The sequence below is a fragment of the Tubulanus polymorphus genome, chromosome 6, assembly GCF_964204645.1.
Source record: "Tubulanus polymorphus chromosome 6, tnTubPoly1.2, whole genome shotgun sequence".
In the NCBI taxonomy this organism is placed as follows: domain Eukaryota; kingdom Metazoa; phylum Nemertea; class Palaeonemertea; order Tubulaniformes; family Tubulanidae; genus Tubulanus; species Tubulanus polymorphus.
Genome location: NC_134030.1, coordinates 21,815,302 through 21,838,687, shown reverse-complemented (window position 1 = coordinate 21,838,687; position 23,386 = coordinate 21,815,302). Strand labels below are relative to the sequence as shown.

The 23,386-nt window shown below is 36.4% G+C and overlaps 3 protein-coding genes across 6 annotated transcripts in view; all 3 read right to left on the bottom strand.

The window, feature by feature from the left end:
- The window catches only part of LOC141906693 (uncharacterized), a 33,700-nt gene extending 23,157 nt beyond the window's left edge, over positions 1 to 10,543 (bottom strand). For 3 of the 4 annotated variants that reach the window (XM_074795977.1, XM_074795979.1, XM_074795980.1), the window contains exons 1-11: positions 10,311 to 10,543; positions 8,531 to 8,662; positions 6,578 to 6,868; positions 6,145 to 6,480; positions 5,119 to 5,445; positions 3,917 to 4,186; positions 3,082 to 3,177; positions 1,825 to 1,899; positions 1,703 to 1,744; positions 507 to 548; positions 294 to 368 (exon numbers count right to left, since the gene is read on the bottom strand). In XM_074795977.1, coding sequence (XP_074652078.1) covers positions 294 to 368; positions 507 to 548; positions 1,703 to 1,744; positions 1,825 to 1,899; positions 3,082 to 3,177; positions 3,917 to 4,186; positions 5,119 to 5,445; positions 6,145 to 6,480; positions 6,578 to 6,868; positions 8,531 to 8,645 — 1,669 coding nt within the window. In that variant the 5' untranslated portion in view covers positions 8,646 to 8,662; positions 10,311 to 10,543. Of the gene's footprint in view, positions 1 to 293; positions 369 to 506; positions 549 to 1,702; positions 1,745 to 1,824; positions 1,900 to 3,081; positions 3,178 to 3,916; positions 4,187 to 5,118; positions 5,446 to 6,144; positions 6,481 to 6,577; positions 6,869 to 8,530; positions 8,681 to 10,310 lie in introns of those variants that run through there. The other variant, XM_074795978.1, reaches the window with a different exon arrangement.
- A 603-nt stretch (positions 10,544 to 11,146) lies between these two features.
- LOC141907567 (uncharacterized) lies at positions 11,147 to 15,129 on the bottom strand. The gene is made up of 6 exons (XM_074797248.1): positions 14,997 to 15,129; positions 14,210 to 14,530; positions 13,455 to 13,494; positions 12,977 to 13,019; positions 12,576 to 12,685; positions 11,147 to 12,324 (listed from the first exon to the last, which is right to left on the bottom strand). Exons 1-6 carry the CDS (start codon positions 15,094 to 15,096, stop codon positions 11,814 to 11,816), a joined length of 1,125 nt encoding a protein of 374 aa, XP_074653349.1. The 5' UTR covers positions 15,097 to 15,129; the 3' UTR covers positions 11,147 to 11,813.
- A 1,590-nt stretch (positions 15,130 to 16,719) lies between these two features.
- Positions 16,720 to 23,386, bottom strand: part of LOC141906744 (uncharacterized) — a 30,437-nt gene continuing 23,770 nt past the window's right edge. Inside the window, exons 55-64 of the mRNA XM_074796056.1 lie at positions 23,329 to 23,382; positions 22,458 to 22,502; positions 20,147 to 20,200; positions 20,021 to 20,062; positions 19,876 to 19,917; positions 19,135 to 19,161; positions 19,031 to 19,060; positions 18,695 to 18,730; positions 18,553 to 18,606; positions 16,720 to 18,029 (exon numbers count right to left, since the gene is read on the bottom strand). Of these exons, the coding sequence (XP_074652157.1) occupies positions 17,821 to 18,029; positions 18,553 to 18,606; positions 18,695 to 18,730; positions 19,031 to 19,060; positions 19,135 to 19,161; positions 19,876 to 19,917; positions 20,021 to 20,062; positions 20,147 to 20,200; positions 22,458 to 22,502; positions 23,329 to 23,382 (593 nt within the window). The 3' untranslated portion in view covers positions 16,720 to 17,820. The remainder of the gene's footprint in view (positions 18,030 to 18,552; positions 18,607 to 18,694; positions 18,731 to 19,030; positions 19,061 to 19,134; positions 19,162 to 19,875; positions 19,918 to 20,020; positions 20,063 to 20,146; positions 20,201 to 22,457; positions 22,503 to 23,328; positions 23,383 to 23,386) is intronic.

The window sequence follows — 23,386 nt, the reverse complement described above, 5'->3', positions numbered from 1 at the left end:
TAAAAAGCATTTTTTTCAATATTTGAATAAACTGTGCATCAAACAGTTTGAATTACTGTTGGATGAAGATAGGAGGCCCGGGGAAGTGTCATATTCCGGTACAGTATTGTATGCAGGACCCGGTTTTATAGACTGGTATTATCTTTAACCAGGGGGTTAACTCAATTGAAAATTAATTAGATTAACCCCCGGGTTTAAAGTTAACACCAGTCTATAAACCCGGCCCCGGGTTGCAACAAACCAATCAGCCGGTTTGACACTTACCCTGGCAACTGAGTCATCACTCCTCTTACCTTGTTTATCCTTATCTCTCGTTAACTCCCAATCATTCTCAGTTCCGTAAACATCGACAATTATTCTAACAATTTCTATAAAGAAAAACTGACAATAAATTGATTTTTGAAATGAATTCATCGATGTTAACAAACAGGTAGTTGATTTATCGATGAATTATCTGAGTTTATATTGTTTGATTGAAATGAAATCACAATAAATATCTAATATACCTGGACTGAACCTGTCAATGACCTCGAAGTCTCCAGTTTCAACTGTTAAACAAACAACACAAATATTAGCTACAGATATACATGAAAAAAGACGACATCTAAAAACGTTTCTCGCGTATAGTTTATTTTCAATGGGAATCCACTATTGCCGCATTTTACGTGGCGGATCCAGGATTTGAGGGAGGGGTTAAATTAGTGGGCGTCCTCCCGCGGAAAACGTTTTAAAATTAGATGCGTGGTGACGCGTTCTAGGCACGATCAGACTATACGCCTGACCCAGAACCAGTCCAGTCATTCAACCAAACACAGCAATGAACAATCGATGAAACACCATGAACTGGAGGATTGCCGAAAAAAGCGCCGATTAACGACGACAACAACGCTTAGGCCAACACATTATCAGGGATTTTCACATGCTTTTTCTTCTTTCTCACGAAAAGGTCAGACTCTAAAAATAGCAAGGAATTGCCTCCTTGCACCTGGTGGATCCTCACTTGCTACAAGTGAAGTCCAGGATTTCCACGTAAGTGAATATGGACTAGTTTCTGGTCAGAAAGAAGATTTCCATAATAAACAAATATTGAGAAACGACCATCTTTTAAAGCCTCTAGACCTGGTAAAAAAAAGAAGAGGGTCGTTTTAACCGCCCTGCCGAGTAACAATAGCCGCCAGTCTTGATTCCAACTATTCATTTTCAGAACTGTTGATACATCTAGGGTATATACATGTATAAACCAAACATCAAGAAAAATAGATTCTATCAAAATTTCTCTAGAAAACTTCAAAAATGTACTGATTTTTGAAAACGAAAATCGAAAATTAGTCATCTTGATTTCGATCAAGCCAATGTCTTTTTACGGAGCACGTTGTTTTGTCCAGGGTATACTTCAGATCTCGAGACAAATGAGCCAAATGTCTTCGAAATTTCCCATAGACTTCAAAAATGTGCATGAGGTTTCTTTTAAGAACAATGGTCGCTAGGCATGCGCCAGTAAGACTACAGATGTGTGTCTAGGGTAAATAAATATGTAAACGAAATATCAACATAATTGATCAAAGAATTCTCAAGAAATCTTCAAGAACTTACGTTGTTAACAAACCATAAACTTAAATTGACATTTACAGTTGGGTGATTTCTAAAACTATGAACTGTATTCATGCAAAATATTCTACATAGAAATAGGGTTAATAGGTACCTGGCTGCAGTTGGTCACGTGTTTTCACCCAATTCTCATGATCTACAAAGAGAAAACAACACCTAAAATTATCAAACCGATATCTGAGAATATGTGCAGTAAATCATGTGAGAGAATCTTACCTTTTTCATACCAGGTTTCACTTGTCCAACGCAACAATTCAATCGCATCTTCAGATTTCGGACATAAACGCGGTACTGTAAATTAGAAAACAGAAATACTGTTTGTTAACATGATGCACGTTCACCTGACAAATCAACCCAATAAAGAAACAGTGTGATTTGGATATTGTTGGAGCCACCCACTAAAGATAGTCATGGATACTAATGCTATGAGATAATTGAAGCAATAATACTGCATAACTTTCTTGAGTTTCCGGTACTATTTCGGAATCACGGATTTACGGAATTTCTAGTTCGCAATAAATGGTAACTGGGACAAGGAACCGGACGCAAGTTTTCATTACCGATAACTGGTAGGCATATGTGATAATTTATTACTATCGTCACACAACAACTTAACGATACTTCCCAACGAGAAAATGCAGAACCTACGTAGGCAAGTAATCTTAACCTATCAACGGTGATTGATGACCCCGCAGTGACTTGTATCGAGCCTGTACCCAAGACTGTGCATCTACGAGTAATTCATTCGCCATTAGATAATTCAATTAATGCTGCATTTTACAATAGATATAAAAACGATGTTTTATTTAGACCGCACTGATTCAGATCTATAAGTGATCGATGTCAGACGAAAATAAATAAACATTATGCATATTCTGGCTTTAGATTTTTAATGCGTCTCGTGCACCTAAATTCTGGTCTGAATAATGCGCGTATTGTGTCTAGAAAATTGATTGAAAGTTGAATGATGCTAAACATTATAAAATGGATACTTTTTCAAACACCGTTATTTGTGAAGAGAACGATGTTACATAGTAGCTTCTCCTGGAGGCTAAGAAAACCTATGGCGGCGGTTTCCATCTAAATGATTTTTATGGAACCGGTGAATGTTTGGTCGTAGCACATTTCACGTTTGCAGCCATCTGAAACTACGACCCAACCCGTGCTGAATCCCAGAAATGATAACATTCTGTTCTACTAAGTTCCAAACATTCTTGAATTCAATTGCATGAATAAAATTTGAACAGATAATTGAGAATGAACTGTATCTGGCCACCTTGGGACCCCTGAATTCTTCCAGCTGTGTACACTACTTTTGGATTTCTAGCATTCTGTATATGAAATATTATAGAACTAACTATTTCCACAGCTACACAGTTCATCATTAGGTTTTCTACACCTAATACAGTATTTCATTTCTGCAGTTTGTTTATTTTTTTTAAAGATTTAATGATGGTTTTATGTAAAACTTACAGCAGCCACGACGCCACAGTATAAACAGTATTATCAGAATCAGTAATATCAGTATACCGATTACAGCACCAGCCACTCTGCCTCCATTTCCTGCATCTGAAACGGAAATTCAAACTAATCGGTGATGCGATTGAATTGAATTATATAAAGCTAGAAATAGTTCCATTGTAACTATTGATAAAAATAACAGCAATTGAGAATTGAATAATTAACTAGGTCAAACAAAAATTAATTGTTCCTTAATTTCAAAGCTCAAATAGTCTCTGAATAAAGTAAATAAGTTGTTTTTAAAATGGGAGAAAATTAATTGTTCCTTGATTGAGTCAAACAGCCTCAAGATAGAAAGTTAAAGATGCTAAATCATTGTGTAATATTTGAATGTGATGAATTCACAGATAATAATAGAAAACGCTCAATTCTGACGACACAGAGAATTACGTCATCGCGCACGGATTTAAAATCTGATGACGTCACGAGACTCCTCCGCTGTGCTGACTATTCTAAATCATTTACACTTTAGGTAAAATACAAAAATTATTTTTTTGTAATATGTATGTATGTGACGCTTTTTAAATGAATGACGACTTACACCTAGTAAAATGAGACCCAATAATAATGACAAATGACTTAGTAAATTGAGACTTTGAAATATATTAATTTAGGTTTTGTGACAATTTTGAAAAATAACGACTTTCATAAGTAAATTGTTTGATTGTGTAGAAATGATTTCGAGTTAAGAGATGATGGCCTCGAGTTTTATCATGTTTCATGGAATTGAATCATTTGAATCTTCAAATTCATGTAAAATTCATCCAGTCGTGACCCGGAATCTTACCTGGTTCATCAGTTGGACCGGCGTGATGATAACCAGCGACATCAATAACCCTTTCATTAATACCGTCAGCCAAACACCGCCCTCTATAGTCAGTTGTGGTACTATTTACGATAGGTATCGTTATATTCCACTGAGAGTTTGATAGTTTTTGGACGACAGCTGGAGGGTCACATGTAACTTGTTGAGTCAATGGGTAACTATTAACTGTTACAATATACGCTGCATTTGTTTCATTTTCACTGGATTTCTTGTAAACTGGTGCGGCAAAATCTGATTGAAAAACAAACAAAACATTAGTAAAAGTTATATCTGACCTAGCACAGTTCTTAAGCCCTGTCATAGTAGACCCATCATCCTCGGCAGGGATTCGAACCTGATGACATCGTGAGACTCTGTCACAGTACAAACCCCTGTCCTAGTAGACACATCCTCCCTCAGCAGGGATTTGAACTTGATGGCATCGTGAGACTCTGTCACAGTACAAACCCCTGTCCTAGTAGACACATCCTCCCTCAGACGGGATTTGAACCTGAAGACATCGTGAGACTCTGTCACAGTACAAACCCCTGTCCTAGTAGACACATCCTCCCTCAGACGGGATTTGAACCTGAAGACATCGTGAGACTCTGTCACAGTACAAACCCCTGTCCTAGTAGACACATCCTCCCTCAGCAGGGATTTGAACTTGATGGCATCGTGAGACTCTGTCACAGTACAAACCCCTGTCCTAGTAGACACATCCTCCCTCAGCAGGGATTCAAACCTGATGACATCGTGAGACTCTGTCACAGTACAAACCCCTGTCCTAGTAGACACATCCTCCCTCAGACGGGATTTGAACCTGAAGACATCGTGAGACTCTGTCACAGTACAAACCCCTGTCCTAGTAGACACATCCTCCCTCAGCAGGGATTTGAACTTGATGGCATCGTGAGACTCTGTCACAGTACAAACCCCTGTCCTAGTAGACACATCCTCCCTCAGCAGGGATTTGAACTTGATGGCATCGTGAGACTCTGTCACGTTCCTCCCTAGCAGGGATTTGAACCTGATGACATCATGAGATTCTGCCATGTTCCTCCTTAGCATGGTTACATTGTGACATGCTATATGTGTGGATAGGTCTGCACTACCACTGGGGTCTGTATTGTTGCAGGGAAAATTACTTATTTCTCGAATTCGAGAAAGAAACTGTTACTTACAATAAACAATGATTGGATTAAATTGCTGAGGTTCTGGAAATGTAAGGTTCTCCTTTACAGCACATCGAAATGACGTTCCATTGTGCAGTTTGAAATCAGCTTTGAACTTGTACGTCGTGTCAAAACCCCCCAAGACAGGTACTCTTTGAGGTTGTGGATCAGGAATTGGCTGCCATTGTTCAGAACCTCTTCTCTTCTGTTGGTATATCACTGTAGGATCGGGCCTTCCTATCACTGTTCTACAAGTATATTCTACAACTTCTCCTTCATTTCTAATGTCAGGTTCTCCGGTGAAAGTATCTGGTGTTTCAATTTCATCGGGAAAATCTGAAAGATAAAGATGCAAATATATTTTTGGAGGATATCAAGTTTATCCACTTCAATTTCACTGATCGGTGCAAAATCGAGAAAACGTCCGTCCATAAAACATGGTAAAATATTACTTGCGCACCGAGGAATGTGTGTTTATCAAGGGCGTCGAAATTAGAATCGACGGAAATGTAGCGGTGTAACTCCCGACATAATTATATTGTAATATAGTTTATTTGTTTTTGCAACGATACATATCAACGATAGGTGGCGTATCTATCGCACTCATGAAAAGAATCCTTTATTCTGGTGAGTTGTGCGTGATCCTATTGTCCCGGTTCAAGAAGCTTTGTCCCATATTACAAATTAAAAAACCCTGATATAGCCATAAGAATACCCGAAGATGACAATTGTTACAGAAACGAACTTTTGAAATCGTTTTCTAGTAGGTTCGATTTCAAAGGCAAATTCATGCACATTCATATTCTAGTCCTTTTAATGTTATTATTAACAATTCGCTTCAGTACTCGAAATACCTTCTTGGAACCAAATATTAAAACGAAAGAATTTCATAGGCATGATCACCAGTCGTTATGAAATAGTAACTCTTAAATCTCCAACTATGGGCAGTTACCAATAGAATAAACGATGTAACATGCATTATTGTCACTCTGATATCGTATGAAAATTCTCTCATTAAAATATTCTCCAACTTACACGTAACGTTCATTGGAGTTTGATGTAGTATTTGTTCTTGAAGTTTTTGTTTCGGTAACTCTATCCCATTATACTTCCATAACCGACATTGAATCAATATTGCGTACAGCATTAAATTAAACCGCATCTGATTCCTGTTGATAACTCCATCTTTCACCGGAGTATTTACGCCTTGATCGGGAATCTGATCAATATCCGTTGAACCTTCAGTAAATCCATCAGCATACCATTTTACTTTGATGATTGGATTACCAATCTTACTAGTGGCTTTACAAGTACAAGTTAGTGATGGTTTGAATTCATGCAGTTTACACGGGTTTTCATTTATCTTTATACCTGAAATAAAAGTTATATGCACGAAAAAATATAACATGTGCACAGGAAACTTTTTTTCTATTTTCCCAGCATTATTTGATAAGTGATGCATACTCACTAATTACATCTGATTGGTAGATTTGACTTTCTTTAATTCCGGCTGAATTAATGGCCACACATTTATATATTTTACGAGCATCGGGCTGAAAAACCCAAACTGGTGCTGATTCTGAAGGTAATGCAATCCAGGTCCCTTCTGGTCCATTATTCACTTGTAGCTGGAATGCTACACCAGTCGCTGCAGCGCTGCTCTGTTTACAGGTAATACTAACAGTTTTACCTTCCTGCGACAGTAACATATTTGAACCCGGTAATACATTCACACTGTCCAGTACAACTCCATCAGGTGCTGAAATATCAAATACACAATATACGTAATATTCTTGTACCCGGTAATACATTCACACTGTCCAGTACAACTCCATCAGGTGCTGAAATATCAAATACACAATATACGTAATATTCTTGTACCCGGTAATACATTCACACTGTCCAGTACAACTCCATCAGGTGCTGAAATATCAAATACACAATATACGTAATATTCTTGTACCCGGTAATACATTCACACTGTCCAATACAACTCCATCAGGTGCTGAAATATCAAATAAACAATATACGTAATATTCTTGTACCCGGTAATACATTCACACTGTCCAGTACAACTCCATCAGGTGCTGAAATATCAAATACACAATATACGTAATATTCTTGTACCCGGTAATACATTCACACTGTCCAGTACAACTCCATCAGGTGCTGAAATATCAAATACACAATATACGTAATATTCTTGTACCCGGTAATACATTCACACTGTCCAGTACAACTCCATCAGGTGCTGAAATATCAAATACACAATATACGTAATATTCTTGTACCCGGTAATACATTCACACTGTCCAGTACAACTCCATCAGGTGCTGAAATATCAAATATACATTATATGCCATAAGTCAGTGAACAAACGTATTCGTGCGGTGTCCCTGTCCCAATCAAACCAAACGACACGTTAAGAAATCAGCTCTGATAATTGAACATCTGGAAAATTGCCACAATTCGAATATCGATTTTCCCCACAACTTATTGATCTCAAAATTTCTCGCTTCACCTGTCCCCGCATTATATTAATTTTCCCTTCTATCCTGCCCTCTTTGTTTCCCCTCACTCTCTGATTAACCTTGTTATGTTTTTGCCATTGTTTGATTACCCCCTGGTTTACCTCCTCGTTTTAGTTTCGGGTTTTGTGTTTTATTTACCTCCTCGTTTTACCCCTAGTTTGCTGTTTGCTGTTGCTTAACTCTTTCTACTATTGTTTCCTTGTCTATGTTTTGAATAACTTTACTCTGTATTTAACTTCGATCACTCATTCTTCAGTTCATTTTCTGTATAAATATCTTGTTAAATATATCTCGTGTATCGGTACGCCTGATGATTGGCTCATAGTTGTGTTTAGCCGAAACGTTGCTCGAAATATATTCTCGTTTACAATGAATTCTGAATTCTGATTTCAATTTCTTTCGCTGATTTTATTGTGGGATTTCTACCAATCTGTAGTTCAATTTTAAGTTCAATCGTTGCGCGGGTTTACTTTCTACACTTCTAGTAAAAATTCTAAAAGTTTTACGCGAACGTGGTTGAATAAGGAGTGGACCCTTCTTTTTCAACTACGGTTTCTAAAACCCAGGTTTTGCGGAAAACTCAGCATTGAAGGCGTGTTGCGAGCGTAGTGGAGACGCATAACCCGGATATAAGAATCAAGTGCAGATGGAGTTTTAGAAGATAAAATACAATTATTGAATAGTTAAAATGTTTAAGGTAAAATGTAAACACTTGAGAGATTGTGGGTTTTCATTCGAGGTAAATGTATCAGTTCAAGTGGACTATTCAACTACTATCATTTTGTCCCAGATATTTCAAATACAAGTTTCCAAAGTCTGGTGATAAGTTTTATCTTATGTAATACATTTTCCATATATACTCTATGATATGTTCTTTCACGTTGTCTTACCTGTATTTCTCTTGACTCTAAACGCTTGTGGGCTGTTGTTGTACGCCATGAGATTCAACAGTATAATCACGTAGATCACTAAACACTTCTGCGGATTCCTCCATAGATTCCTCATCTTGATTCATTCATTACCTGGATATAAAGACACAAACCTCAGATCATCGTCACATACAGAAAACAGTTAAACACATCTTACAACGACGCTCTTGCACAGGGAACCTCTTGTCGACAAGCATTTTTATGAAATTCTATAGACGAGGTGTTCAATTGTTAAGATGTAAATATCTCTACCGGTATGCAAAAAGAATAGGAAATTAATGGTGTTCAAAAATTAAAAGTGTTCAATGTTTTACCGCAGACAGATATACATCAAGTCTAGGAGACTAGTAGGTCAGGGTCCGATTCACAAAAAAGTGAAGAAAACTTGATGAGGTGAGGACTTAAGTTTTTAATGAGGACAGTAATTCAAACTCATAATGGATTTCAAATATAACCGTCTGGAGTAAACCAAACTCTGGTGTGTAGTGAGTCTAGGAAAAAGTGAGTTTTTCCTTAATGAAAAGAAAAACGGTTTATCAGAAAAGTAAAACTATTCTATCAAACTAAACCATTCTAAGTGAACCCATTCTGATATGCACTTAAAAGTCTAACAAACTTATACATGATCGATTTTTAAATTCACATGTTCAAGAAAATATCTGAAAATTTGAAAGTATCGTCTTGCGCGTTATAGCTCATTCGAATTCAGAATTGGTTCCTATTTGTTACCGGTAGATAATCGATCGAACGCTCATACAGAAGTGAAAGACTGTGCCCCGCCTGTAACGTAGTCAGAGAGGAGATGACCTGCATTTCATTAATGTTATATGATATGCGTGATAATTCCATCCATTTAAGTATGTCCAGAAACTCTGAAATATTAACGAATCCTAACCCACAAATAGCTCAATTTATCGAGTTAGGTTTAAGTTTATAAAAATCCCTCCAGTAAATTGTGTATATGTATATACGTGTGGTATATTTTGCTGTATATAATTCAATCTCTGTACTTGCTTTGTCTGTAAATTGTTTTACTGAAAAATTGGATCTTAACTTTGTTATAGAATTATTTTCCCATTTGCTTCGTCTGAAAGTATATATGTATAAAATTCTGTTTATGTTTTGTAAATTTTTATATTTCATATTTTGTATTCAATCTTGCCTCCATGTACCATTCTTATGGTTGGAGTGAAATAAATATCTTATCTTGGTATAATTGATTCGATTCTGAAAGGATCTTCAGTCTTGGCAGAGCCGGCAAGCGACTGATTGGGGGTTTGCGATATGATGGCCGAATTAATTCTAGGAATAAGATCGTATTTCTTTAACTACCTAGGAATCGAAATTACGTTTCGGTTTAGTAGTTCTCATTTTAGAATCGTCGCGGAAGTTGAGAACTACGAAGACGAAACGTCAATTCGATTCCTAGGAGACGAATGAGTTAACGAACTATTCCTAGTATTAATTCGACCAGCATTTCAATTTCATTCGTATTTTTGGTAACGTCCAAGTGATGGATAGTCACTGCATACAAGACATGTGTACATCAAAACCAGGAGTCTCGCTCAGGGTCCAATATTACAAAACAGAGTAAAAATAACTTGAATCTCTCAAGTTCAGCTGCTATGATTGGTTACTTCAAGTTTGTAATGAGGACAACAATTCATATTTAACTGTCTAAAGCTTAAAACTTTTCATGAAACGAAACCCAGATGTGAAAAGAGGAGGAAATGATTTTTACCTTAATGAAATAAAAACAAAGTGAAACTACTCTAAATATCCATAAACAAAGCAACTAATCCTCGATTCTGATGCATTTAAAAAGTCAAAAAATCTGATCGATCAATTGTTAACTTCACATAAGATGTTCTATCAGCCCGAAGAAAATATGTGGAAAAATGGAAGTATCCTATAAAATACAATCCTTAGAGGGTGAATAATAGAACTATGAAAATGTATTGAGTCAACGATAAACGCTGTGCATGAATAGAATATGAGTCAATATAAATGATAACACCTGGTAAAACACATCGGTCGGTTCATCTACATATCATTGGTTGGTAAATATCGAGGCACGAAGTGATTGGTTGGTAAATATCGAGGCACGAAATGATCTGTGAACCGTCTGATTAAATGAAAAAATGTGTAACTGCAAACCAGAGACTAAAACAAGGGTTTAAAGTGAGACAAAGTGAAAGTAACTGAAATGAACATATTGATAAAATGTTAAGATCATTAGAATGTGCTTGATCTAATAATGGATGAATAGAATATGAGTGGATATAAATGATAACACCTCTAGTCAAACCTGTCTCCAAGAAGGTCATTTGGCAATAGAGCTTTGAAGTTCACTGTCCCAACAATGTGGAATGTTTGACCGTCCAGTATTCCGGAATCCTCATCCGTCGATACTTCTGAATGAAATCTTAAAACACATCTATTTTAGGAAAGCTTTTACCATCGTGTAATGTATCTTGTTTGACCGAAGTAGTAAAAGAGGAAAAAAGAAAATAAATCATCAAGAAAAGAATAAGACTGACGGATTTTATACCATATTTTATATATCTTTTTAGGGGAATCAGGATTGGATCATTTTCTGGGGGCATCTAGAGTAAATCAATAACAAAATGAATGACAAAGACTTTCTACTATATTTGTTACATTCCTAATCCATGTTGTGAAAATATTTTCTTGGCAAAATAGATAAGGGGAGGAGGCCGCTTCGGCCTTACTTGGATACGCCCCTGAAGATGATTTTGACAAGTCAATTGGCACTTAAAAAACTTAAGTCCTCATAAGAGTCTACGAGGCCATCGGTAGCTGAATATCATGAATTTATACTTTCACAGTTTGAATACTGCCCTGTAAACTGAAGCATTTGACATCGCAATTTCACCTATAATCTTCATTTGCTAAAAGTGGAATTTGAATGATTGTCGAAGTGAATTGATGTTCCTTAGTTTGATCATCAAATACACTACTGGTACATATCAAAAACTTAAAACTTAGGCTAGTGAATCATACCTAATTGTTTCTCCTAGTCGACCGGGTCATTTTTGTGAACTAGAATAAAATATGTAGTCAGTTCATTTCTAAAACTGCCGGGTCTGTTATTTTTAGAAATGAATAATGTATGCATGCAGCTGATTCTACTTTTGAGCTCAGCAGATTATGAAAAATTAGGTATCAATTGCCTCATGTTTTGCATATGTATAATCAGTGGTCGTTTGCTCAATGGCGCCCTCTAACGCCTATTGCGAGTATATTGAACAGTAGCGTAAGAATAAAGTTCAACATCATCTTTCACGGGTTCATCAGTATCTTTCTTCAAACGGCGCGCCTTTCCGGCTTCAGTATTCACGTAACTATGTCTATCTTTGCGCTTCTCGGCTCCGGTATTCGTGTAAGGAGTTGTGTGTTTGTCCTTCCCGGTTTCCGTACTCCTGTACGTATCCTCTTCTATCCCGGGTCCCATATCCATATAAGGAGTTGTATCTTTGCCCTTCCCGGCTTCCATATCTATATATGAAGCTGTGTCTTTACCCTTCGCGGCTGCCATATCCATGTACGGAGCCGTATTTTTGTCGTTCCCGGCCTCGATATTCGCGTACGGATCTGTAGTAACTTTCTGATCGCTGGTGTGCAGTTTGTCAGTCACAGTAACAGAATCTATGTCATCATACAACTCGTCATAGACGTCGAGTACCTGCGGTGTCGCAACCTCCACACGACCTTCACCTGGCAATCGCCTGCGTCTGAAACATGGGTAATTTAAGCGTTGAAGAGATTTTAGATTTCGGATATTTCGGTCATTATATTGAATTATTCCTGCTGATTTGGGATTGACTCAGCCAGTAATCGGCGCAGAGGTAGATACAAATTTACGAATGAAGACATCTTTTTTTCGAAAACGTCACTGATTCATCAAATTATTTAACGTGTTAATATGACGTCATAGGGGCATTATCTTAGATATGAAATCTGCCCGAGATTAACGAGTACAAACCTGCAAATGACGATGACAACGATGATAACGATGACGAGGAGGAAACCGATAGCTCCACAAGCGATGTAAATTATCATCATGGTCCAGTCAGGTTTGTGGTCCAGTCCAGTCTGTATACCGATTTGGTCAGAGAAAGAAAAATAAGGAAAACTCGAAGGATGTAGAATATACCGGATGACAATTCGCGGGTATAAACTAGAAACCAACAGAATAGAATCAAACCTCAACACAAGCTGCAAATATCAATCAATTAATCATTCAGTTTATATTACAAAATTCAATTCGCTTTTATATCCTAAATCAAGGTTCACAGTTCAGTGGGTTTAATTCGACTCTGTGTCTGGGATCCGGGGGACTTTATTTGACAAGTTAGTTGGATTATTACTTAAATTTATAATGACCTTGTTTTTCGAGGCCACATTTTCAGCAGTAAGCAGACGAACTCTGAATGAAAAGGACGAAATTTACAATTAAGATAAACCAGCAGAACAGAGGCCGGTTGCATAGTCAAGGCTTAGACTTAAGACCAGTCTAAGACCAACTTAGTTCTATTGCCAATCTAATAAATTAGGACTAGTCTTAAGATTTAAGACTACTTTTGGACTTAAGTCACGACTGTGCAACTGGGCTCAGAAGTGAAAAGGCAGGGCTCGTGGTAGCGATATCGAGGTCACATATTTTACAATTGCCCGTACTGTTACCTTTTGTGGCAAAATGTGAAAATTGAGATGAATAATGATAGGTGAACTGTTAATCGGAAGCCAATGAGACGAGTGAGATATCAATTCAAAATTATTTCACAAAAAGCATCGACAACAAAGAAATGATATACATATATGATATGATTTATGTAGTGCGCTAAGTGAAATAGATACTGACCCTGATTTACTGATTTCAGTCGCCGGGATTTGATTCAAATCTGAAATGAGAAAAACAATTACCTGTAGAAAGTAACTTTGACTGTTTGTGGTTGGGTTGTGTTTGGTTAGTTTACTGACGCGTGCATTAATACCAAATAAATATGGTTGTTTCTCATCAACCCCTTTTTGGGAAAGTGACAAGAACGGCCGATACTTATTATTTTTACATCCCTTTTGAAATAAAAAGACATAATAAAAAGCTTTATTCCCAGTTCCAAAAATGACGAGGGCGACAAATTTTTACTTTTTAAATGAAGAAATTCAGGTTTTTAAATATCAAATATACAAAATTTAAAATCAACAACTCATCAAGCGACCTTGAAATAAGTAGTTGACACAAGAAGATATGTTTGTGCGGAGATAGAAATGGATGAACAAATGACGGGTATATGAAAGAGGAAGCTACAACAAATTAAACTGTCGGCTATATATCCGTTAAACAGAAATATGAATTTCACGCCGAGTCGTATGGCCGTCAATTTGAGAATTATTTCTATAAATTCCAGAATACATTAAAATGTACATGTCATACGCTACAATAAACGCACTTTTGATACGTAGCTGCTAAACTATAAATTCATGCAATTGACTGCGAAGTAATTTAAAAGAAACAGGATGCTGTGTTTCAATATTAATTTGTTTTGATAGATTCGATGTTTATTTAGTAGCAGGATTCCAGACTGGGAAGGTTCACATTTTAAAACTGTTACTTACCAGTTCGATGAACTACGATTAGATCAAACTGAAGATAATCAAAATCTGTTTGGCCTTCCTTAAGAACGAGACATCTAAATGTTGTTCCATTGTGCAGTTTGAAATCTGCTTTGAATTCTAGTGAAGCAGAAGTAATATATTTCACATTTCTAGTTATACGAATCAGTTCGTCTGGAATTGTTTCCCATTGTTCTGAATCTCTTCTCTTCTTTTGGAATATAACTGTAGGATATTTAACACTAGTTCTACAAATATATTCAATCGTTTGTCCTTTTGTTTTAATATCGGGTTTTCCATCGGGAACAGGCTTCGGGTAAATCACTGAAAACGAATAAATAAATATGAATAGTCTATGAAACAGTAAAACGCACAAACTTCGAATAATCTATTGAGGTCCTTTTTCCACCACGTGACCCCCTCCCCCCAGCAAAATCTCTAGTTCCTACACAGTCCTACACAGTCGTTTGTTTACAGCTATACATAAATTAGCCAGTAATGAATTCAAACTGATGGCTTTAAATGATCAAAGTTTTCTTGGGGAATCCCCACAAAACGCTCCCCCTCCTATACAGTAATCGAGAACTGCCCACAACAAAGAAAGGCAGCATACGGGCCTGCAACATCTTCTAGGTAATTTATTCACATGACAGGCCCTTTATAGATCCCGTTAGTATAGCTAGACCTATGTACGGGGAGTCTCAAACACCTTGAATTGTTGAATTCTCATCGACAGAAATCTATGAAATCGACACAACAGAAAAAGCTATCATTGGTTCGAGTGACTTACTTGAATTATGCGTCTTATTTCCAGATGTTTCTGCGCTGTTTAAGTTCCCAAGTTGTAATAAAATCGCGTATATTATCAAGAACGAACGTGTGTTCATCATTGTGATACAGAGTACAGAATAAAGGATAATAATCGAGTTCCACTTCGTCTGATAATTGAGGAAGTTAAAGATAAGATTTTGATGATCAGCGCCGGTGATACATTCAATATATTCGAGCGTTGAGCAGGAAGCGAAAGGTGTTAAAATCACTGGTCGTCCTTCAATAATCGTATGACCTACATATCAGCCCCGGGGTCCAAAGTCCAGGGGCACAAATAGTGACTGCTTTGTAAATTTATTTTTGTACAAAATGCATAGTTTTCACCGCTTTCAGAAAATATTTCAAAATCGTCGAAAGTTTCACTAGAATTTTAGAATTTAGGTCAGAAAATTGAAAGATGAAATTGTGGCATATAGGCCTGTATAAGTTTGACTCTTATTCTTGAATACAGTAGACTCCGCTCAAGTCGGATCTTTTGGAACCGCAAAAAAAAGTGTCCGACTTGATGAGGGATATCCGAGTTGGATGATATGTATTTCTTAAATACTGCCGTAAAAACATATTTCAACATCCGAGTTGCGGTTATCTCCGACTTGATCGCTTACCTCCGAGTTGATCGGTTATCTCTGAGTTGAACGGTTATCTCCGAGTTGATCGGTTATCCTCCGAGTTGAACGGTTATCTCTGAGTTGAACGGTTATCTCCGAGTTGAACAGATCCGACTGGAGTGGAGTTAAATACTTCAACAAACTCACCTTTAATCAGTTACATCTTAAGCTTTTCGTTGAATTTCATGATTTTTTCACAAGAGGTATCGGTGCTCGTTTGATATAACGGGTGACATGTGCGAGCACCTTTAGGTGTGAAGAAATACCAGTCGGGTAAAAGAGGTCAACGCCACGTACGACAAGAATGGTTTAACAATGTATCGCATTTTACACCTATTGGAGTCAATGAACTATTACTTTTATAATCCATCTACGCTCCATAAACTGCGGGTCTCTACTAAAATCAATCCATTCCACTCAAAATAAGGTATACATTTTTAGAAACTGAAAAATCAAAAATTATCAAACTTTTAGATATCAATTAGAAAATCTTAAAGAAATACAATAAAAGATATCAATTCCGAGAGATTGTAAAATACATTCACGATGTCGGGAAGGCAGAAGTCTCAGAGATGGATACAAGGTGTAATTTCGACTACTTCATCTATGGAAAAAGAGGCAACTTTTAGGAGCTGCAGGACGAAACGACTTTCTTAGAAATTGCTGACAATTGCATTGAAACTGCTGTAACTGTAACACAGAATGATAGAGCGGGCACTGTTAGTGAATAGTGTCTCCACATCTGACTCACCAGTCACCGCACCTGAATGGTCACCAGTCACCACACACCCGACTGATAGTCACCACAGATAAATGTTCACCACACTGACCAGACACGCACTTACAAACTACTGGTGTATGGTCTAGTGGTTAGTGTGCTCGGCTGGCACGCTGAAGATTTTAGGTTCGAGTCCTATTCGGCTAGAGTTGGGGGTAACGGGAAGCTATTGGTAAGATTGGACATGACCAAGAGTCAACCTCATCCGACCCGGGGTCGGTTCTACTCCGGCTGCGGTTGATAAAAAAGAAATAAATGACTTTATTTATAAAGATAAATTCTTTTATTCAAGCGAATAAAATTAGCACGTTACATTATCAGCAATTTCTAGCAAAACCACGGCACAAAGTTTTACCAGGAGTCCGCGTGTAGCTGATCTTATAAACCGCATCAATGGTTTCATTAAATGTCACGTTTTTACAAAATTTTTTTCAATTTTTCAATTAAATGAAATAAAACTAATCACAGTTTTCAATGATCAATCAAACCAATCAGTAATGCAGTAACTTATCAAATCAATCAGCAATGCATATTTACAGTTTCAACTTAAAACATATTTTATATATAGTAAAACAGTAAACCAGTTACATTGTATCATAATACAGTTATACAGCGTAAGTTTGACTACAATGTAGGCCTAATATTCCCCAAGAACAACCGCTGATGATTTAGCAAAAAGAAATTTCGTTTACAATTTATTTCTGCTCGATAGAGTTACAACTACGGTACAATACAATACTGCAATCATTCAGTTGCACTGTATTTCATCTACTTCAGTTACACTGTATATTTTAGCACATTTCAGTATTTTGACTGATAAAAGTCAAACAATCAAATGTGAGCCTCACAGATTTCAGCAAAACAAAGAGAAGATTTCTCGCTAGTGAAAAAAACCAGATACGACGCGGAAAAACGAGACATCAGTTTTTTATGAGAGATAAAAGCAGAAAATATATTTATTTGATTAACTAATGTTATTACAATTAATCGTTTCAGCAATAATCAATCAATGATCTACAGTAATCAAATAGCGCAGAAATTACATACAACCGAATAACAAAGATAAATATTTTATTAGAAACTGTGTTCATATCTTTTTCTTTTTCTTTTCGTATTAAATCTCAAATGATTCAAGCCAATCAAAAAGAGATTAACAAACATCTTGATAATAGCGTGATACAAAACACAGTTCCACAGTTGTGAGTTACACCCAGTTCCACCCAGACCCAGTTCCACCACTAGAGACTGGCGGTTATAATCCTGTGTACTAGTCTGAATACCAGTCGTTGTTTCGGGTTCCCTACAACGTTTGGTGAGAAACTGTCCATACAATGTCTTGCAATGCAACAACTGATTTTAGTGTCGAATCAAACCTTTTGGGGAACGACGGGTAGGTACTAGACTTGTGTACCGATATCACCCCGCTCACGATCACCACTCGATGCGGTGTCACTTGTGTGACTATCATCAGCAGCACTCTGACTACAGGCACCTTTAGGTTCATCTTCATATTTCACTAAACCACCTTCAGGTGACCCACCATCATCACTCACTGGTCGGTTAATACCTGATCTACGATCACCAGCAGTTTCTTTACGAGGAGCTTCTATAAATAGATATATGTACAATATAAACCAAACACCAAATACAACTGCACACTCCCTAAGTGTAGATACCCGTCAACTTTAACTTATATTCACAATACTTTATCAGTAGCCCCTAGAGTTTGCTCTGTTTTAGATGTGTTCAGCTTGTAACTGTTTTTATACAACTATATATCACCCGCTCCAGAATTTATGGATAGTTCTCACAATTACATGAAGTCAATAAACCCGAGTATTTCATGGGTGATTTTTCATTTTCCAGATGGAAATTGAGCAGATAACATCATACACTACAGTGACGTCAACATTTACTGGTGATTCGTGGATGAAGGAGATTTTCAAAAAAAGATCGCCGAAGAAAATTGAAGCGCAAAATGAATTTAAAGAACATTATTTTGAAATTCCTGATTTTCCGGTTTGGGGACCACAAGACACGTTATATATATATATATATGTGGAAACATGAATCCATGAATATGGAATTATCGAGTCAGTAAAATGTTTATTGAAGTCAATATTGATTACTTTTATTTGTTATAGCACGTATCTCATCCATCAAATTTCTTGATTTTTCAATTACTGAAACAGAAATTAAATTACGTATAGCATCATAAAACATTATCATAATCGATAACATCAATTTTAACACACATAATTCATTCATTACCTTTTGCTCGTACAAGTCTAGCAAATTCATTACTCTCTGAAAAAAACGTCAGGATTTTTTAATGAATTGTTACTCAATTTCCCGCCCAGTTGTCTGACAGATGAGGCATCCACACAAGATACATGTATAAATATAGTCAAGCCACTATTGGGACCAATGAAAAATATGACTTCATAATGAATTTTGGCGATTTATAAATGGTATTTTCATTGAATTTGAGTTTGATTTTACAAATTTGTTCTCTGATAAATGTTCGTGTTGAGTGAACAGTGACAGTGACAACAACGATGACAGCGACCGTTATAATCAACTGTATATAACAATTATATTACATACCATAAGTTTCAGATGGTTTAACCGTGAAACCTGAAATTAGAATTCTTTTGTAAACATCAACACAAACTCATCACGAAATTGAGTATTATTACCAGTCAATTTACCTTTCATTTTATCAGCTATCCACTTCACTGAAATAATAGAATAAAATCCTTAAGGGAAAGCAACTGAAAATTACCTCATCTTTGTGGTCATCATCATGGGCCTAGTTTCATAGGGCGGGTTCAAAGTTACCTTTTAAGGGGTCACCCAATTATTAGGTACGCATTTTGGGTAGGGAGGGGGTTAAACTCAAAAATCAAATTGTACAAAGGGGGTCTTATTAAATTGCATACTTTTGTGAACAAAAGGGGGAGGGGTAAATAATAATGCGTATTGTACGCACCTTAATGATTTTTAAAATTCAATTCTGCTCCGGATGAATTTTATCACGTGACTACATTTTCATCCACTCTTTTTCTACATAGTGGACTCGATCTAACTATTATCAGCTTACTCGAGGCTTTTTCTGAATTTTTTGCATACGTAATAAATGAATGATCCTCGTGGGGAAAATCCTCAAACAGGCTGACAACCACCATAGCAACATTGAGAAACTATGTTAACTACTGACAATTTTCAAAAAGTTTCCAGGGCCAAGGGGTCGGTTTTATAGACTGGTATTAACTTTAATCCGGGGGGCTAACTTGATTCAATTTCAATTAAGTTAACTCCCGGGTTAAAGATAATACCAGTCTATAAAACTGGGTCCAGGGGAATATTTTGCCCCCTAATCTATGATATTCGGTCCTGTGTAGCAGCCACATCAAGTCAAATTCATTTACAGAAATTATAGTTTTACAAACCTGCAGCTTCATAGTTTGGTGTTTTGCCGTGTTGTGATCTATCTGTAAAATATAAGTTTACATTTTGAAAAAGAAAGCGCCTTCAGTCAAACTGAGCTCAATTCAAACACGGAATTCGAACTTTTGAAGAATATTTAACAAATACCTGAATTCTGGATAGCTTCATTCACTGCAGTCACAACTGATCCTATAAATAATAATACAATACATACAGATATTAATATTTGAGTTCTGGTTGTTAAAACAGGTTCTGATTTTATTGGAAACTTACTTCTAAATTCGGGAGTTTGAAAATATTCGCCTTTTATCGCTTCAAAAATCTCTTCTACAATACAAATAACGGAATTGTTACATCTCATACAGTCACCAGGGGGCAGTACTGGGCTGAAGGAAAAATTGCAAATTAGTGACATATGCGTAAATTATTATAGACAAGACAGAAGGACAAGAAAACCTGTGGCCTATTCCTTTTTTTTTATTTTTGAATGATATTTAGGACTTTTTGAAATGACCGTGGCAACCCAACTTAATCGTTTATAGCAAATCTGAACTCGGGATAAACGTCAATAAAACGAAAATATTAGTCTTTGTTTGTGCGAAGTAAAACCAGAATTAAGCAAATTCAGAAATTTATGTTCGGTAATCAGGAATTGGAGATTGAAGTTGAAGATAATGTGTATCTCTGAGTTACATTTAACTGGAACGGAAGTTTTGCAAAAGCAAGAAAATATCTTTACGATAAAGCTATGAGAGCTATGTTTTCGATTATTCAAAAAGGTAGGCGCCTGAAACTTCCAATCGACGTAATGTTTAAATTATTTGATATGTGCGTTGCCCCTGTTGCCATGTATGGTTGCAAGGTCTGCGGATATGAAAATTTAGACTCATTAGAAAATATGTATTTATGCAAAATTCTAATGATAGTGACGAAGTATTCGCATAATTTACCGGTGTTAGCAGAGTTAGGGCGCGTTATCCTTTGTTCATTGAGGTAAAGCGTAGAATGATTAATTTTTGGTGTAAAACTGTATCTGGTAAACAATCTAAGCTCAATGGAATCATCTATCGAATTCTACGAATTTGAATTAAAGTGAAGTCATTTGCTGATACACTGAGATATTCATTATCAGGATTACCCTGAATGAAATAATTGTTTTGATTTCTTACTGAGTTGACAACAATTCTCATAAGCAAAACGAACTGATACTAAAATTTTATAATTCGTATGATCACTTATGAATTCTTTCTTTTGATGTTTAGTTTGAAATTTACATAATTAACAAGTTTGAACTCTCGTGTTATTTTGATATGAAATTTTCTTAATTACCAAATAAGTACCGGTAATGATAGACTGGGACATTTTGTCCTTTCTTAGAAAAGGGATATTTTTTCAGAGGGCGTTTATTCCCTGGGACATAATTTTCCTGGATAGATTTATTCCCGATAGACATATTCACATAATTTCCATATACCTAGAAATGAAAGAATGTGCCCAATTTGCAATGTTTTGGGGATGAATTACATTTTCTCTTTGATTGCACTCTGTTTACTGAACTTCGCGAAACCACTTCGAATTGAGATACATTTAGAAACTATTAAAAATTTTGCGACATAGGAAAAATGCCACCGGTAAAAATGCCACTTATTGTGTAGGAGGAAAAAGGCCATCTTATGAAAAAATTCAGTTATTTACATAGATTCAAGTTGAATGCATTAATTATCCGTCATCTTATCAATGATCTCTTTCTATTTCCAACTAATTATTGTATTTGGTTGTATTTGGTTTTATTTGTTGTATTTGGTTGATTTGTTTGTATTTGGCTGTATTTGGTTGTATTTTAGTACCCTAAGTTCCCCCTCTTTAAATTTCCTAAAACGTGGCTGATTTGATAATTTATATTACCCCAAGCGTGTACTTATATTCACTATTGTACTTTTACACCCCTGGCATTTTTCCTACAATTGTAAAGCGTTGAATCATTAACTTGTGGGTTAAAATGATTTCGTGCAAACAAACTAAACTTAATGCAACATTCTCTATAAAATATATTTCAACCTGTATGTTAAGGATAGGTTTAAGAGCCCCTGGATGTTATTTATTAAGATTTTTAAAGACTGCGGTTTGTCGTAAACATTTGTATTTGGAAAAAACAATTAATGGTTAACTCTGTGACATTCTCTAAGAAATTAGAACGTTTACTCCGTGACTTGCACATGCAAGAGACAGATTTTAAGTTGAATAATAAAGCCCAACGCAGACGGCACCCAAAAAACGTTTTTTCCTCGTGCAAAAACGTTTTCGATGTTTTTTGTCATGCCGTGTGCGGGGGAGGCAAAACACAAAACGCCGAACTGAAAAACGATCTTCACGAGCAAAAAACGTTTTCTGAAAAACGTGTTTTCTGTTTCGGCGAAACAAATGTTTTGCCGTGTGCGGCGGGCTAAACTCGCTATATATTTATTTCAAAGATGGATATTTAAATTAGAAAACTTTATTAAACAGTTTGAAGATTTAGGGACCAGTTTATTTCAATTCAAGATTGAGTCTTATCTGTTACCTGTGAATGAATTTCCATATTTACCTGAATCTACAATCATCTTGTTGGTCTTGAAATCGTCTAAAAATACTAAAACATGAAATAAAAGCTTAAAGAAAACTAGTCATTCAGACTGGTCCAGTTTACTGCTAGTTTAACTTGATCAATGAATTGCATCATTTAAATGTCATAATAAAGGGTTTCCAGTTTCTAGGCGTCATTTTGTGGCGGTCCCTCGAGGTCCCCATTGTTGCGATAATTTGCGCTCATTTTTCAAACATAACTTTAGATTGAATATCATATAGTTCTGCAGTCCCTTGTTCGATGAACTTAAGTTATACAGCATTTATACATGATTTTTGGATGTTTTGAACGCAAACATTGAGAACAGTGACAATGTTGAACCAAGGACCGCATATCTTAACCGCGCGTAAAAGAAATCGCGATATTTATTAATTTTAAAATATCTAAGTATCTCTTAAAGCTATATTTCCAGTTTTCGCAGAGGTTAAAGAGGGTTATTTGCAGTTTGGGCCTGCATTAAAATTCTTTGAATATCTTTCCTGACGACTAATTTGTAACCGCTTGAGTTCGAGATTACACGCCAAAGGGGTCTCCCACTGCGCACCGCCATTTCACTAGAAACTCACTGGCGCCTTGAAACTGGAAACGTCTTTATTCAGGTACCGGACTGTTAATCTGTGTTAAATTACTAAACTCACTAAACTTCTGGTTTCTATATGTTACTCGCGGGTACTCAATTTCCGATTTGTATTTGAGTCCTGTACTTGACGTACCCAAGATGCCTGGTAGTTATTTGAATATGGTACTCACTCATGAGAAGTACTTAAAAGAGGTACTCATAATTGGTACTCATGAGATGTACTCACGAGAAGTACTGATGAGGGGTACTCACCAGAACTCCATTTATCACGCATTGTTTTAGTGCATTCACGCAAACACTCATCAACTAT

Bases quoted from the DNA above. Each gene is read 5' to 3' on its own strand.
- LOC141907567 (XM_074797248.1), bottom strand. From the start codon at position 15,096: ATGATGAACACACGTTCGTTCTTGATAATATACGCGATTTTATTACAA. The intron at 13,495-14,209 runs GTAAGTAACAGT...TTCTCATTTCAG, and splicing joins AATCGTAGTTCATCGAACTG to ATTTGAATCAAATCCCGGCG. The intron at 13,020-13,454 runs GTCAGTATCTAT...CTTTTCATTCAG, and splicing joins ACTGAAATCAGTAAATCAGG to AGTTCGTCTGCTTACTGCTG.